This window comes from Mus pahari, chromosome 6, assembly GCF_900095145.1.
Source record: "Mus pahari chromosome 6, PAHARI_EIJ_v1.1, whole genome shotgun sequence".
NCBI classification, from domain to species: domain Eukaryota; kingdom Metazoa; phylum Chordata; class Mammalia; order Rodentia; family Muridae; genus Mus; species Mus pahari.
The window spans coordinates 94,186,722-94,203,025 of NC_034595.1; the positions used below are offsets into that span (position 1 = coordinate 94,186,722).

Here is a 16,304-nt window from a genome sequence, read left to right on the forward strand (position 1 = left end):
AAAGAAAGAAAGAAAGAAAGAAAGAAAGAAAGAAAGAAAGAAAGAAAGAAAGAAAGAAAGAAAGAAAGAGAAAAAAAGAAATAAACCTCATATCATAATATCTACTTGGCAGAATAATGTAGAAGCGGACAGCTCACTGTCATCAACTTACTTTGTTTCGGGCCCTTTAAATGTGTTCTCAATATGTCAGAGGCAACTTTATGAAGAGCTTTGTGTAGCCCTGGCTGTCCTGGAACTCACTCTGTAGACCAGGCTGGCCTAGAACTCAGAAATCTGCCTGCCTCTGCCTCCCAAGTGCTGGGATTAAAGGCGTGCACCACCACCACCTGGCTGAAGAGCTTTTCATGGTGTGCCAGAACTCACAGCCATTCCATGACAGTGGAAGACTACAAAATGGTTCTAGTTTTAAGTATAAATGGTGTGCAGGGGTCGGGGTGGACATACATACAGGAATGTATGTTTATTGTTCTGTTCTGTTCTCTCACTGACCTGGGGCTTGTCAATTAGGCTAGGCTAGCTGGCCAACCAACCCTAGGGACCTACTTTCTGCTGTCTCCTCAGAGTTAGGGCAAGCACCAGATATCATCACATCTGGCCTTTACGGGTCCTGGGGATTGAACTCGGGTCCTCATGCTTGCAAGGCATGTGCGTTACTGAGAGCCATTCCCCCAGCCCAGTGCTGGCTTTTAAACTTTTTCTTTGTTCACCACCAAGGACTCCAATTTGGATGAAGAGATACCCAGGGCGAGGTTGGGTAGGAACTGGCTTGGGGCTTTCATACCCCTTTCAGATAAAGGCATTGCCCCTCCCCAGGGACCTACCAAAATTCCCTGAATCCAGTCCCTTCTTAGTTCATTTGTTTGTTTGTTTGATTTGGCAGAATTTTACTATGAAGCTCTGGCTGTTCTGGAACTCACTGTGTAGACCAGGCTACAGGAATTATTTTACCATTTGCAGTTACAGCAAACATATCATAAGAGACATCCTACAGATACCTGCCTCCTGAATTACAGGTGATATTACATGTCCCAGCTCAAGGTTGCAAATACTAAGCTGGTTTCTTGCTATTTTGTGCAGATGTGGTCTATTTTTTTTGACCATACTGTCACTCTCTTCAGACAAAGCACCAGAGGGCATCAGATTCCATTACAGATGGTTGTGAGCCACCATGTGGTTGCTGGGAATTGAACTCAGGACCTCTGGAAGAACAGTCAGTGCTCTTAACCAGCCCATGAGAAGATGTGGTGTATTCTTTCAAATAGTCTGTGCCAACATAGCAACTCTCTTGTCCCTGAATGAGACCCTTGTCACCGTTGTGAGCCACACCACCATTTCCTTGTATGGAGCTGTTTTCCTACATAAACATACATCATACCCTGGCATGTGACAGCCTGTTTTTGAGGCCAACTCCTTTCCCTAGACACTCACCAGAGGTGCCTTGCCTGTAGATTCAGTCAGCCCTCCAGTAGCACCTGTGGGTGCTATTTTGTCTTCTATACCTGGGGTCACCATGCCGTCTCCTGTACCAGGGGTCACAATATCATCTTCATTCACGCCCATGGTCCCTGAAAAAGAAAGGCCAGTCAGGGATGCAGTATGCAAATGATGAGGGCAAAAATAATTGGCTACCTACAGGCATGATTCTGTTTCTTACATTGTCAGATGTGGCCCTTTCTGTCCAACCTCTGTACCAGAGCCAACACCCTGTGGTGCCTCTGATACACACCATGACCTGGTTGTCTCCAGTTAGGTGCCAGCTAGATGCTCTGGCCATGGACGAGTCTGCCCTTCCCTCCCTTTTTAGTAGAGACAGTGTCTTCTGTGGCTAATGTGCTCAGGTGGACAGAGTATTGTATAGACCAGAAAAACTCTGTAGAACCATTTGAAAAATTTCTAAACGTACCACCAGGGTCCATGCTCTATCCAACAAAATAATTGTCTGTTTGTTTTTTACTGTCAAACTCAGACCTAGGGTTATAGTCCAGCAATGGAGCCCATGCTTGGAATGTCTTAATTCCCAGAACCAAATCGTTAACCAGTTAAAAACAAACAAATAAACAAACAAACGTCTGGTAAGATGGCCACGAAGGCTTGGTTTGTTGCCAAGCCTGAGAATCTGAGATCAATCCTGGGACCCACATGGTGGAAGGAGAAAACCATTTTTGAACATTGTCCTCTGATGGTCACATGTGTGCCATGACACATGTGCGCCCCAAGATGTAATAAAATTTAAAAGTGCATCAACAAACCAAATCTCCATTACTATTTAATTGAGACCGCTGACTCACTGATGTCATAGGCTTCTTTCAACTTCTTTTTTGAGATGGGCAGGGCCTCTCTGCATATGCCCTGGCTGTTCATTAACTCACTATGGAGACCAGGCTGTCCTTAAACTCACAGAGATCCACCTGTCTCAGACTCCTGAGTGCTGGGATTAAAGGTGTGCACCGCCGTGTTACACATGGAGTACGGAGTCAGCACTACGCTTAAAGGTGTTGAGATGCAACAGGATGCTTAGTACCAAGAGCTAAACTTATTTGATGCAACTGTTCTAGCATGCGGTGTGTGTGTGTGTATGTGTGTGTGTGTGTATAGGTATGTATGTATGTGCTACGCTGTGTGTGTAGAGTTCAGAAGACAACCTCAGATGTCACTTATGGTGCTTTGGATAGGCATGGCCTCCACAGACTCATGTTTCAATGCTTGGCTCGTATGGAATGGCACTATTAGGAGGTGCAGCCTTGTTGGAATATGTTTGGCCTTGCTGGAGGAAGTGTGTCACTGTGGTTTTTGTGGGCTTTGAGGTTCCCTATGCTCAAGCTATGCCCAGTGTGGTGGTATACGGTCTCCTTCTGCTGCCTGCGGATTGAGGTGTTGAACCTCCAATACCATGTCCGCCCGTACGCTGCCATGCTTCCTGTCCCGACAATGGGCTAACCTGCGAGCCAGTCTCAATTAAGTGTTGCCCTTTCTATAGGAGTTGTCCTGGTCATAGTGTCTCTTCACAGCAACTAAACCCTAAGTAAGACATCAGTTCTCCACTTCCACCTTGTCTGAGACAGTCTCTTATTGTTTACCACTATGTAAGTGGAGCTAGCTGGCTTGTGAACTGCGGACTCTCCTGTCTCCACCCCCCATCTCGCAATGGAAGCAGTAGAGCCACAGATGGCTAGAGCCACTATTGCATCAGCTTTCGGTGGGTTCTGGGCTTTAAACTCAGGTCCTCGTGCTTGCATATCGTGTGAGTTAGTTACTGTCAACCTGACACAAACTAGAGCCACCTAGGAGAAAAGGAATCTTAATGGCGAAGTGCCACGGCTTGCGTCCGTCTCCCCAGATCCCACGTGTAAGAAATGGAATCTTCACAGTCATTGAGTCACCAGTGTGGGGCCTTGGAAAGGTAATGAGAACTGAATGAAGTCATCAGGACGGTGTGACCAGGAGGTGACTGGTGGGTTAGGAAGAGGAGGGTAGATCCGAACTGACGAATGCACTCTTACTGTGACATAGCTTCTTTGGCAAAGCTATGTCATTACAAAGGCACTGGCAGGAACAGCACTGTGCTCTTGAACTTTCCCACCTCCAGAGCCATGAGGAGAATAAAGATCTACATTTTTGATCGACACAGTTTGGGGTGTTTTGTTACCGCAGTGGAAAACGGAGGGACTCAAACAGAGTGAGTGGAGTTGACAAGTGCCCTCCTCTGCCTCTGACTAACCGTATACCAGGGCATCTGCTCTTACTTAACTCACTTAATCCTTTTCACGAGTTACAAATCTGACTCACTGGCTACGGGCTTCCTCCCTAGACAGGAGTAGCAATGGAAACGCCATGCCTAAATGCAGTTGCGAAAGCAGCACAGGCATCGCTTCGGAGGAATGGAAGGGAGGGGTGCTTAGAAAGCAGCGCCCTGTGTAATTAGAGAACAGATGTTTTCCGGTGACGAGCAATGCTTCCCTGCATGCGTTATTCTCCCTCTGTTAAGACAGCCCAGCCAGGAGCATGGTTAATAAACATTTGATCATAACCCCAAGTGTTCATGCCAACGGGGTGGGAGGCCCCTGGAGGAATGTTGCTCTGTTTTGGAGGAGCCTTCTCTGTGCAGCTGGCCCTATTCCAGTTGCCAACGGATGGCTTCAGATGAGCTACCTAGCGTAGGCATCCTTAAAACCAAAAAAAAATCCCCCCAAAACCAAAAAAACCTCAGGAGAGGCCTTAAAACCTTCAAACCTCAGTACATACAGATGGTAGGCCTCGCCTCCTCTTGTGGTCGTTTGCTACTGTGGGCGGGGATTGTGACTGTGGCGTAGACAGATGTTTAATGTCCATTTTCCAGACACATAATCCCTACTTAAAAGCTAAGCAGCCCCAGTGAAATAGACACTTCTTCAGTGGCATTGCCACTGGGAAGATACCCACACTTCCACAAGCGAACCCTCATCCACGCTCCTCCTCCTGTAGGCAACCCTACTTAAACTCACTGGGACACACACACACACACACACACACACACAAAGATATGAAATCAGGAAGGGAGTAGTTTGTTAGTTTGGAAGAGAATGAAGACTAGAAAGATTGTGGGAAGGACCAGAAAAAGGAGAATACGGTTAGAACACACTATATATGTGTATGAAAATGTCAAAATGAAACCCGGTATCATTGGCACTTAATATATGCTAATAGAAAACATTAAGAAACTAAACAAAACAAACAAACAAACCAACCCTTCATTCCCCCTGGATTGAATTCAATTTTAAACATCAATTGTTAAAAGGTTTCCTGGAACCACTGTCAAAATCATTTTTCATCCCGCGTCTCTAACTTAAAACAAGCCCTGCTTTAAAAAACAAAAGTTCTCAATGACACTGGCTTCAATTCCTTCATAGAAAGCTCAGTTCACTGAAAGAGTAACTCAGTAAAAATTCCTCCTTGTTCTTTCCTCCCCTTGGCCCACGGAGCCGAGAACTGAAGTCGCCCTGAATAGACAAAGGGTGTTTTATGAATGACCATGCATGTCTTTTGTCTCCCTGGGCCAGCATTCTTTTCGGCTCCATGGGAAAGTTATCTTTACAAGATTCTCAATTATTTTGGCTGAAGGCTTTCCCCGGTGGAGAGCGTCGACCAGGCCAGCTGCCGAGTTTCCAGCCAGCAGTTGACATTCTCCTTTCTCTTTTCTTGTAATCTCCAAGCCGTGGATTGATGTCTTTGCACTCATGTGTCCTCCCAGGAGGTACACACCAGCACACTGGCTGGCGCTCAGGGATGTACTTCGTGCTTGCATACAAATGCTACGTAAGTAGACAGTGAGGAATCTACAATTGCAACCAATGCTCTCAGTCTGGCTTGCCAGGAAAGTTCTGGAAACATCTGTGTCCCTTCCCAGTCACCTGAGTACACTTCCTGACACACTCATCTGCAGCTGGCACGGGCATGAGACTCAATGGAATTTCTCCACAGGACAGAAATCCATCCCTTTGGATTTTAAAGAACAGCATTTTTGCCGCTGTTCTTTAAAAAAAGGTGGGAGGCTGGAGAGATAGCTCAGAGCACTTGCGCTTTTGCAAAGAACCCAGATTCAAAACTGCCTGTAACTTCTATCCTAGGGGGAATCTGATGCCCTCTACTGGCCTCTGTGGGTACTGCATGCCCGTACACACAAAACATACACATAAAATAAATCGTTTTTTAAATAGCTAAGTATGGCCGGGCAGTGGTACGTCTTTAATCCCAGCATGGGGGTGGCAAAGGCAGGAAAATTTCCAAGTCTGAGGCCAGCCTGATCTACAGAGCAAGCTCTGGGATGGCCAGGGCTACACAGAGATGTGCTATCGTGAAAAACAAAAAAAAACCCATAACAACAACAATAATAATACAGCTGAGTAGTATGGCGATACACACCTGTAACCCCGGTGCTGGTGGAGGAAGAGAGAGGATTGCTAGAGCTTACTGGCTAGCCTGTCTAACAGAACTGGAATACTCAGTGAGATATCCCGTCTCAAAAATAGATGGAAGGTGACTGAGAAAAGTCACCTAATATCAGCCTTATACATGGGCTAGTATACAGGTCCGCATATGAAAATATACATATACATCACACACACACACACACACACACACACACACACAGAATACGCTCGTTTTTAGATGCTACAGCCTGTTTTTGTACTGGTGGATATCTGCCTCTGTTTTGCAAAAGGCAAACCCTGTCACAGTAATCAGGCATCTTACTTTCTCTCCCTGACACCACACTTACAAAGCCTTCCTCAGGTTATGTAACTATTCCTGTCTGTTTCCCCAAGTCGCTGTTTGCATACTTAATCATTTGATTCACCTGTGTTTTCTTGAAGTGGTCCATAAAACGGGGATATATATACGCATGCCTTACATAACAAGATTCAGTCCACTACCACCTTTGTCCGTAAGATTACCGGGGAGCTCAAATGTGGCACTGTAGCTGTCATATGTCACGGTGCCACACATTCCTCTGTATCTGTGGGAGGCTGGTTAGAGGGGAGATGCGATTTGTCATAAAAGCACGCGCGTCTTGGGAAGGCAACCCTTTGCTGTCCATGTGAGGTCAGCAGTCACTATAAGGACAGGAGCCATGGAACCGTGAGTAGAGAGCTTGTCTGGCATGTCTGGGTTCATGCCCTAGTATCACATGAATTAGCCAACCACATGCATACAACAAAACAAAACAAAAAAACCAAAAAAGAACTTTTTCTTCTACTGGGTGTGGTGGCTGATGCCTGTGATCTCATGAGCACGCTGGAAGCTGACACAGGAGGGTTGTGAGTTCAGGATCACCCCGTGCCACTGTTAGAAACCCTATCTCCAAAGCAAATAGCACAGATAACTCTGGCTCTTTTGTGGACTGTGACTGACAGTTGTGTCAGGATGAAGCTGAATCTCTCCTTCCTGGTTACAGCCGTCTCAGACTCATGGACGTGAACGAGGAATACAAACTTCGCCCTTTCTATGATAAATAAGCGCGTGGCCACATTAGTAGCTGCTCTGATGCTCAGGGTGAAGAGCGGAAGGGATCCGTGGTCCAAATCAGTGAGAACAACAAGCAAGGTTTTCCTGACCCAGGCGGAGTGGGTGTGCTGTTGAGTAGGGGGCATTCTTGTTATAGACCAGGAAGAACAGGAGAAAGAGGACGTCGTCTTCTCTGTGGAATACATTGTGAATGCTAACCTGAGTGCTCCTTACTTGGTTATTGTTAATAATTATAATGATAATAATAATGATAATGATGATAATGAGGGAAGGGTGTTTAGCCTGGTCTGGCAGATACTACTGTGCCTGGGTGGTTGAGGCCCAAAAGAGCTAGCAGAATCTGAAAACTCTTCCAGTCTCTCTAAGGAAGATGATGCCTGACAATTTGCAGTCTGAACGCCCTAAACAAAGAAGGTCAGACTCCCAGGACCAAAGCACCCAAGTTTCGGCATCTTGCACGTCACGAATTCTGCAACACAAACGCTGACATATTGCTCTGAAGAAAGAGTGTGCCAGGAAAGCACTGGGCAGGCGGTGGGCAGGGGGCCGTGGCTCTCGTCACCCTGTGATGTACAGAGACCCACACACTGGTCAGGAGAAGTCAGCTGCCTCAGCTCCGATGCTAAGGCCTCCCAGGAGTGGCTCTCTTCCACACAAAGCCAGCTGAGCTTGAAGGAGCCATGCTATGTTCCTTGTGAGGGTTTTCTCCGGTTTCTAAGTGAAGTCGAGTTCGGCAGCTCCAATTCTTTTTCCAGCTCCACATGATGAGCTCGTATAGCTTTCTCTGTATCTTCTAAAAGAACCTATTACAATCACATACTTACATATTTGCTTGACGGGGGGCGGGGGGGCACATTGTGCTATCAAAGGATAACAACGGATGACAACTTGTGGGAGTCAGTTGCTCCTACAGTGCAGGTCTCAGAGATCAAACTCAGGTCCTCAGCAAGCAAATAAGCAGCAAGCACCTTCCCCCAGCCCTCCAGACAGGGCTTCTCTGTGCAGCTCGGACTGTCCCAGAACTTGCTCTGCAGACCAGACTGGCGTCACACTCAGAGATCCTCCTGCATCCTCCTCCCAAGCATTTGAGGCATGGGCTGCCACCACTACTACCCTGGGCCCACACCCCATCTCACCATGTACTCCATGATCCAGTTGATCAGCCTGCAACTTTAGAATCTGACCAATCTTGAAATGGTAAAGACGATTAAAAAGAAGAAGAAGAAGAAGAAGAAGAAGAAGAAGAAGAAGAAGAAGAAGAAGAAGAAGAAGAAGAAGAAGAAGAAGACGCTCAAGAGATGGCTCAGCAGTTAAGAGCACTGACTGCTCTTCTAGAGGTCCTGAGTTCAATTCCAGCAACCACATGGTGGCTCACAACCACCTGTAATGGTATCTGATGCCCTCCTCTGGTGTGACTGATGACAGTTACAGTGTACTCACGTACATAAGGCTGTCTTTTGCCTTCTAGGTTGCTCCATCTCAGTGCACAGACATGCCTTTGAAGACTGGTGGTTAAATGGTTTTGAAATGATTTTTGCGGTTATTGAAAAAAACAGAATGCTTATAAAGGAAATTCTAACTAATTCTGGTTCTGCATTTTAGGAGAAACAGTAAGCTAAACAAAACAACGAAAACAAGTGCTGTGTTCCCCGCAACATTCAGGATGAAAGATGATTTTGAAAAGATTTTAAGAAACAAATCGGATTTCTGAGTTCGAGGCCAGCCTGGTCTACGGAGTGAGTTCCAGGACAGCCAGGGCTACACAGAGAAACCCTGTCTTGAAAAACCAAAAAAGGCCAGGCGTGGTGGCGCACGCCTTTAATCCCAGCACTCGGGAGGCAGAGGCAGGCGGATTTCTGAGTTCGAGGCCAGCCTGGTCTACAAAGTGAGTTCAGGACACCCAGGGCTATACAGAGAAACCCTGTCTCAGAAAAAAAAAAAAAAAACTGTAAAAAAAAATATTTGAAAAATAGGCCTGCCAGGTAGGTCACACCTATAATTCCTACACTTGAGAAGTTTGGGTTCAAACATGAGGAGTTCAAGGCAGCCCAGGCTACACAGGAAAGATTCTGTTTCTCAACAAACAAACTGATGTTTTTGAAATGTAGGCTTATTAAAATAACCCTACTTAAGCAATTCAAAAGTTCTGTCCAGCCAAAGCAAAGTGAATCCCAAAGTAGTGTCTCTGGAAGGCATTTATCAGCAGCCTTGGAGGTAGCACCAGCCTGTGATCCACCAACTGGGAGGCAGCAGAGGGAGGATCTTGAGTTTGAGTTTAGTTTGGGCTACACAGGAAGAGCCTGTCTTAAACAAAACAATCAAACCAAAACAACCACCCCCAAACACCGCAAAACACTAAAAAATCAAGTTCCTTTGCAACTGGAAATCATGATGTTTAGTGACATAAACCAGCCTCAGAAAGATACAGAGGCAGAAGAACCTAAATTTAAATGTCTCTCTCTCTGTGTGTGTAGGTCACAAAACTAGAAAGAGATTCACAAGGGGAAGGGGAGATCTTAGAGGCCGTGGAGAATAAAGACAGTAAGGAAACATGATTAATAAGGAAAGCTGAAGAGGAACAAACTGGGGGAAGGAGAAGCAGCTGCCTAACCTGAGACTTAATTAGGAAAAACACGTCCCCTGGATCAGTGAGATGGCTCAGTGGATACTTTGTAGCTGAGGCATGACTTCATCCCTAGGATCCACATAGGAAATGGAGATCGGGCTCCCCAAAGCTTCCTGAGACCTTCGGTGAATGCCGTGACATGCGACTGCCCCTTCCCAGTAAATAATTGTTTTTTAAAAAAATGAAGTCCAGACCTGGGGGAGATGGCTCACTCGATACAATGTTTGCCACACATCTGTGAAGACCTTAGAACCCAAGTGTAAAGCCAGTTCGGCTGTGTGCCTGCAATCTCCAGGTTCAGGGAGAGATACTATCTCAGAAAAATAAGGTGGAGGGGCTGGAGAGATGGTTCAGTGATTATAGTGATTATAGAACTGAATTCGGTTCTCAGCATCCAGGCAATTCACAACTGCCAGAAATTCCAGTTCCAGGGGGGGCTAATTCTGACTCTATAGACACCCTCACTCATGTGCATATTTAAAAAAAAAATCCAGGAAAGAAAACCGACATGTATGTTTGGCCTCCATATGTACATACAGTAAGTGCATGCATCCACATGAACACGTCCATACATCACACACACGGAATCCATTTCTGAGAAACAAGCCCTCTACTTCTGAGAAACAAGCCCCTCTACTCTGTTCCTTTACCCACATAAAGGCTTTTGCATCTTATTGCCCTATCGTGTCCCAAATTGTCCCGTCACAAAATGAACATCCCTCATGCTGTGGACAGTGTCAACCCTGCTGACCCAGGAGTGCCTACCTCTCCCCCTCAGCCACCCTGAAGTGGGTTTCTGCAACAAGGAGGGGAGCCTGGAGCTCTCTTCTGCTGACTTGGGCTTTGGTAGTCAGTGTCCCGTGGTGTGGGCTGGTCCTGCTGCTGGTCTTGGGCTGAAGTCATTCTTTGGATTATGGACACAGTGGCAGATGTTTATAATGCTTTGCTGATAAGAAAAGCCACTCTTTCCTCAGAAGTCTGTTCTTCAACACCGCGAGGATTTTTCTTTTTAATGACTCTTCAGTCTTGCCACACATCTCAGCTAACCGGTTCCCTGCTCAAGAGACCAGCGCTGGAAAACTTCCTCTCTGCTTTGAGAGTCTGTACTTGTGCCAAGAGAATGTGTGCGTGCATGCGTGTGTGTATGCATGGTGTGTGTGTGTGTGTGTGTGTGTGTGTGTGTGTATCAGAGGTCAACCTCAGCATCTTTTTTTTTGTTATTTGTTTGTTTTGAGACAGGGTTTCTCTGTGTAGCCCTGGCTGTCCTGGAACTCACTGTGTAGACCAGGCTGGCCTCAAACTCTGAGATCTGCCTGCCTCTGCCTCCCAAGTGCTGGGATTAAATAAAGGCATACACCACCACTGCCAGGCAGCACCATTCTTCAGGATGCTATCTACCTTAGTCTTTGAGACTCTCTCTCACTGGATGGAAACTTGCCAAGTCCACTAAGCTGGCTGGCCAGGAAGCCCTGGAGACCTGCCAGTTTCTTCCTCCCCACTCTGAACCGTAAACTCAAGCACCATGCCTGACAGTTTTTATCTTTTACATAAATTCCCAGACTTCAACTCAGCTCCTTATCCTTGCACACCAAGCATGCTCTACCAATCAATCGAGCCACCCTTCCATCTCCAGCCCTCTCTGCTTTTTTGAGACAAGCTCTCACTGTGTATGCAGCACAGGCTACTCTTGAATTCTCCCTGCCACGGACTTCCAAGCACTGGGATTAGAGGCTTGTGTACCAACACACCCGGGCTAAACAGCTCATTACTAATGTAGACAACTCTTGGAAGGCTTGGCCCTGCCACCCCAGGGGAGAGCATGGTACCCCCTAACACACGGCCAGCATCTGGAGCCACGGCAGGTTCTTTGGAGGCATTTACTGAGTGAATGACAGGCAGGCACATTCCTCCTTGGATCTATCACCCTCCCTCTGTACAGTGGATTTCACTGCAGAGCTGTTGAGCGCCCTTCCCTACTGTAGGGCAGCAGTGACAGGACCCAGAACAATTCACCAGTGAAGGTGAACCCTGTGGCCCTGCCTGTCACTCGCTGTCAGGGGTTTGGTCGTAGACCAAGCCTGTTTGATGAGATGGGACATGGCTGTCAGGCTGCACGATGTTGGCAGGTAAGATGTGCATTTAAGAGAAGGGTGTCCGAACTGAAGTAAACGGAGCCGTGCTCCTAGCTCCTCTGAGGAGATCCTGCATGTAAACGTTAGGAGCCTGTTCCCTTGACCTCACAGTGGGTGAAGGGTTGTCCATGACGCTTCTGGCTGGCCCTGTAGGTTGGAAGCAGCTTTTGAAAAGTTTTTGTAGCTGGACCAGGGCAATGAAGAAAGAGCTGGGGTGTGGCTCAGTGGCAGCGTACAAGGTTAGCATACAGGGGCCCCGGGATCAATCCCCCAGAGTCAAAGGAAGGAGGAACGAAAGACAGGGAAGGGGAAAGGAAAAGAAGAAAAACAGAGGTAGCTGTGGCAGGGTTGGGGGGGGGGTGTGAGAGGGCAGGGGTGGGATGGGAAAGGTAGGGATGGCAATGACACACCCCTGTAATCTCAGGACTTGAAGGACTGAAGCAGAAAGTTCCTGAGTATGACATGTTCCTGGGCTCCAGGAAGGTTCTCCTGAGGAATAGGAGGAGGAAGAGGAGGAAGAAGAGGAGGTGGAGAAGGAAGAAAGAAGACAGAAAAGGCAGCAGGTCAATGGCTGTTAAGGACGCCCATTCTGACAGCTACAAGTCAGTAAGTCACTGGGCAGGAGGAGGGGGGAGGGATACTCCAGGCCACCCAAGCACACCTGCTCCTCCCCCCTCAGAAGTGCCCAGGGGGTGAAAGTAGTTGCTTCTGACTAAATTTGCACAAGAATGAATAAAACCTAGGACCCGGTGCTTCCCCCCCCCCCAGGTCTTTACAAAACTCCCACACTGAGTACCATTCCTGCTTTTCAGGAGGACGATGAGATGGGGAGTTAGGGGGCCATCAGCTCAGTGAGCAGGTGGCAAGGGTGGCTTAGGCCAGGATCCAGATCCATCAGCATGCAAAGCCCACTCTTCTTAAAGATTTATTTATTTATTTTGTGCATGAGTTCACTGTCGCTGTCACACACCAGAAGAGGGCATCTGATCCCAATACAGATGGTTGTGAGCCACCCTGTGGTTGCTGGGAATTGAACTCAGGACCTCCAGCAGAGGAGTCAGTGTTCTTAACCACTGAGCCATCTCTCCAGCACCTGCAAAGCCCACTCTTAACCACTCACTATGTCTCTGGGTCACTCTTGCCTCACTCCTTTGAAGGTTCCCCCTCTCTCTCCCTCCACGCCCCTCTCTGTCCATCCTTGGGTGTTCAGACACACGTGTGAGCACATGTGGGCAGGTGTGTGAGCATGTGCATGCACATGTATGTGGAAGCCAGAGGTCAAACTCAGGCGCACTTCCTAGAAAGAAACTGCCCGCCTTGTCTCCTGAGAAGTCTCTCTAGGACCCAGAACTTGCTGATTACGCCCAGTTGGCTGCTGGCTAGTGAGCTTCACCCAGGGAATCCTCCTTCCTCTGTCTCCCCAGCCCTGAGACTGCAAGCACTTGCCACCATGCCTGGCTTTTTGTGTGGGTGCTGGGAACTGAACTTAAGTTTTCATGCCTGCAAGCCATGCACTTTACCCACACAGCCACTCCCCAGCCCTGAGCCTCTACCCTTTAAGGAAAAGGCTGGGTACACACTGTTGACCACGGATGGTTTCTAACAGAGCTTGAAGCTGGGCTGCCGAGGTCCATCTCCCGACACGGCTGCTGCCCACCCTAACCTTCACCCATTGCCCAGGGGAAAGCCCCTCTCTCTTCAGGAAAGCCAGGAGGAAGTGTCTCCATGAATTAGCCCAGGGCAGCTGGGTGTGGTGGCGCACGCCTTTAATCCCAGCATTCGGGAGGCAGAGGCAGGCGGATTTCTGAGTTCGAAGCCAGCCTGGTCTACAAAGTGAGTTCCAGGACAGACAGGGCTATACAGAAAAACCCTGTCTTGAAAAAAACAAAACAAAACAAAAAAACAAAAAAAAAAAAAAATTGAATTAGCCCAGGGCTTGGCCACACTGGGCCATTCACTATTTCCTCCCTACGAGGTTCTAGAACCTTCTTTTAAGCAACCTGCTGTTCTGCTGAGTTTGCTGCCCTGTCACCCTCACAGCCTGAAGACACAGAGTGAGTAGGTGAATGAGAGTTACACCGTTTTAGGGCTCCAGGAAGTGAATCAGTGTAGTGCACACCCTAAACTCAGCAGTGAGACAGAAACAGCTGAATCCAGCTTTCATCATAATTACTCAACTCGGGGAGACCTTTTTTTTTTTTTACTCTTGACTAACCAGCAGACAGTTTTCCTGTAAAAGGGGAAATGAATTCTGTTTTGTGGGCAGGAATCGTACCCTCCTAAGAATTTTTTTTCTGAAACCCAAGGAGCTGCAGGCATGCATGAAAGGCCACCTTCTAGGAAGAGTGGCAAGCTCAGAGGATGTTTGAGGGGCGCTGCCCCGAGTATCACATCACAGAGGGGTGGAAAGCACTTGCCTTCTGCCGGGAACTGAGCAAGGCTGCGGGAACTGAGCAAGAGTCTGAGCTCTGATTACTCAGGGCCCTCAGCTGAGTGGCTGGGATTTCGAAAGAGGGGAAGATGAGCCCCTTCAGATCTGACCTGCCTTGCAGACAGCCCAGCTGTGAGCACAGGGAAGCCTTTGGCTATGTGAAGAATGTGGCCGTCCTTGGCCTTGATCCTCAGCCTGATTTGGAAGCTGCATCTTGAGAGAATTTCATGTTGCTTTAGGATAATCTTGTTTTTGTGCTGGGGAGTCCAACCCAGGGCCTTGTATGTGCTGGGCTACCATCTGTGACTGAACTTCGTCTCAGCCCTTGGTAGACGAATTTTGTTTTTTAAGGTTGACTAGCAGGGTCTCTTCGGAACTTCCCCTGCTGTCTTTCTCCCTTTCTCCTTGCATGTGGGACACTCAAGCACACAGCCCCATTCCTAGGCTCACCATTCAGACCCTCTACCACACTGGCCCCTACATGCCCACGAGATGTATCTTGATGAATAAATAACTTCTATCACCTCATAGTCTAACACAGAGATGCAAGCATCTGCGGTGCTCAGCAACTCATTCCTTGTTCAGCAACTCTCTCTTGCCTACCCCACCTGATTTCCATAGAAAATGAACATGGATGTGTGTGTGTGTGTGTGTGTGTGTGTGTCATCGTTTGACTGGATGTAAAGTCAAGTAGGAGACGACATATCTGTGGGTAGGTCTGTTTATAGAGGTGTAGACCAGGAGAGAAGATGTGTCCTGAATGAGGCTGGCAGCATCTGTGTGTGGCAGAGCGAGACTGAATAAAAATGGCAAAGGAGAAAGTAGCTACACCAGCGCTCTCTCTCTCTCTCTCTCTCTCTCTCCCCCTTCCTCCCTCCCTCCCTCCCCCCTGACTGTCCATGCAGCCGGCTACCTCACAGCACTCCTGTCCTGTGATGGACACTCTCAAACCAAGAGCCAGAATAAAGCCCCCCTCCCCTAAGCTGCTTTCGAGCAGGAATTTGGACACGGAGGTGAAAACCTGACCGTGGCATCTGCCTTCTTTTAAAGGAGATGTATTCTTATTTTGAGTACATGAGTGTCTGCCGACACTCAGTAGGCTATGTGTAACACGCGCGCCTGGTGCTGTCAGACATCAGATCCAGAACCAGACGTTCAGGTGTGAACCTTGTCCTCTGCAAAAGCAGGAAGTGCTCCCAACTGTTCGGCCATCTCACCTGCCCCGCCCCACATTTTCTTGATTGCCTTTCTTACCCAAAGGTTTGGGTACTACCAAATTCATGCTCTTCATCCTGACAGATGGTGACTATAGTCCGACCAGATGCTTCTACTGGGGGGCGGGGGGGGGGGGAGCCTCCCTTGTCAGGCAAATGGCCTACCACTGAGTCACAGGCCAGCAGGGACAAGGTAGGAAGGCCTCAGGAATACTGACTTCAAACCTCAAAACAGCTGCAGAAATCAAGGCTGATTGTCACTGGACAAGGCTGATTATCCAGTGGGCCCAGCAGGAACATCTATCTCATAAGCCCAGGAACTCAAGGCCAGCATATGCAAAACAGAGAGAGCCCTATCTCAAGAAAATGATAAAATATAAATAGACTTGGAGCAGAGCGTAGTAGCAGAGCATGTGGCTAGCCTGTGCTTTAATTTCCAGCAATGGAGAAACATTTTTACAAATGACTTGCAGATTTTGCATGAGGGAGAGCATGCAGACCCACAGAATAGAGTGGAGAGTCCAGACATAAACGTTTTTCCTCGAGGGCAGCTGATTTGGGGCAAAAGCCCTGGCTGACTTGGAACTCACTATGTAGGCCAGACCAGACTGGCTTTGAACTCACAGAAAATGCTTGCTTCTTTCTCCCACGTTTTAGGATTAAAAGCACTACTTGTCCAGTATGAAAAATTATTAAAGTACAATTTTAACCAAAAATTAAAAAAACATCCCTTTTGTTAAAAAAAAAATAAAAGGTACTTCTTTTATTGATGTGAAAGAATCATTTGTTTATTTTATGTATATTTGTACATTGTAGGTGTCTTCAGACACACCAGGAAAGGGCATCAGATCCCATTACAGATGATTGTGAGCCACCATGTGGTTTGCTGGGAATTGAACTCA

At 47.6% G+C, this 16,304-nt stretch overlaps 1 protein-coding gene across 2 annotated transcripts in view; it reads right to left on the reverse strand.

The window, feature by feature from the left end:
- The window catches only part of Pdpn (podoplanin), a 32,776-nt gene that overhangs the window by 7,711 nt on the left and 8,761 nt on the right, over positions 1 to 16,304 (reverse strand). For both annotated transcript variants that reach the window (XM_021200772.1, XM_029540102.1), the window contains exon 2: positions 1,429 to 1,565. In XM_021200772.1, coding sequence (XP_021056431.1) covers positions 1,429 to 1,565 — 137 coding nt within the window. The remainder of the gene's footprint in view (positions 1 to 1,428; positions 1,566 to 16,304) is intronic.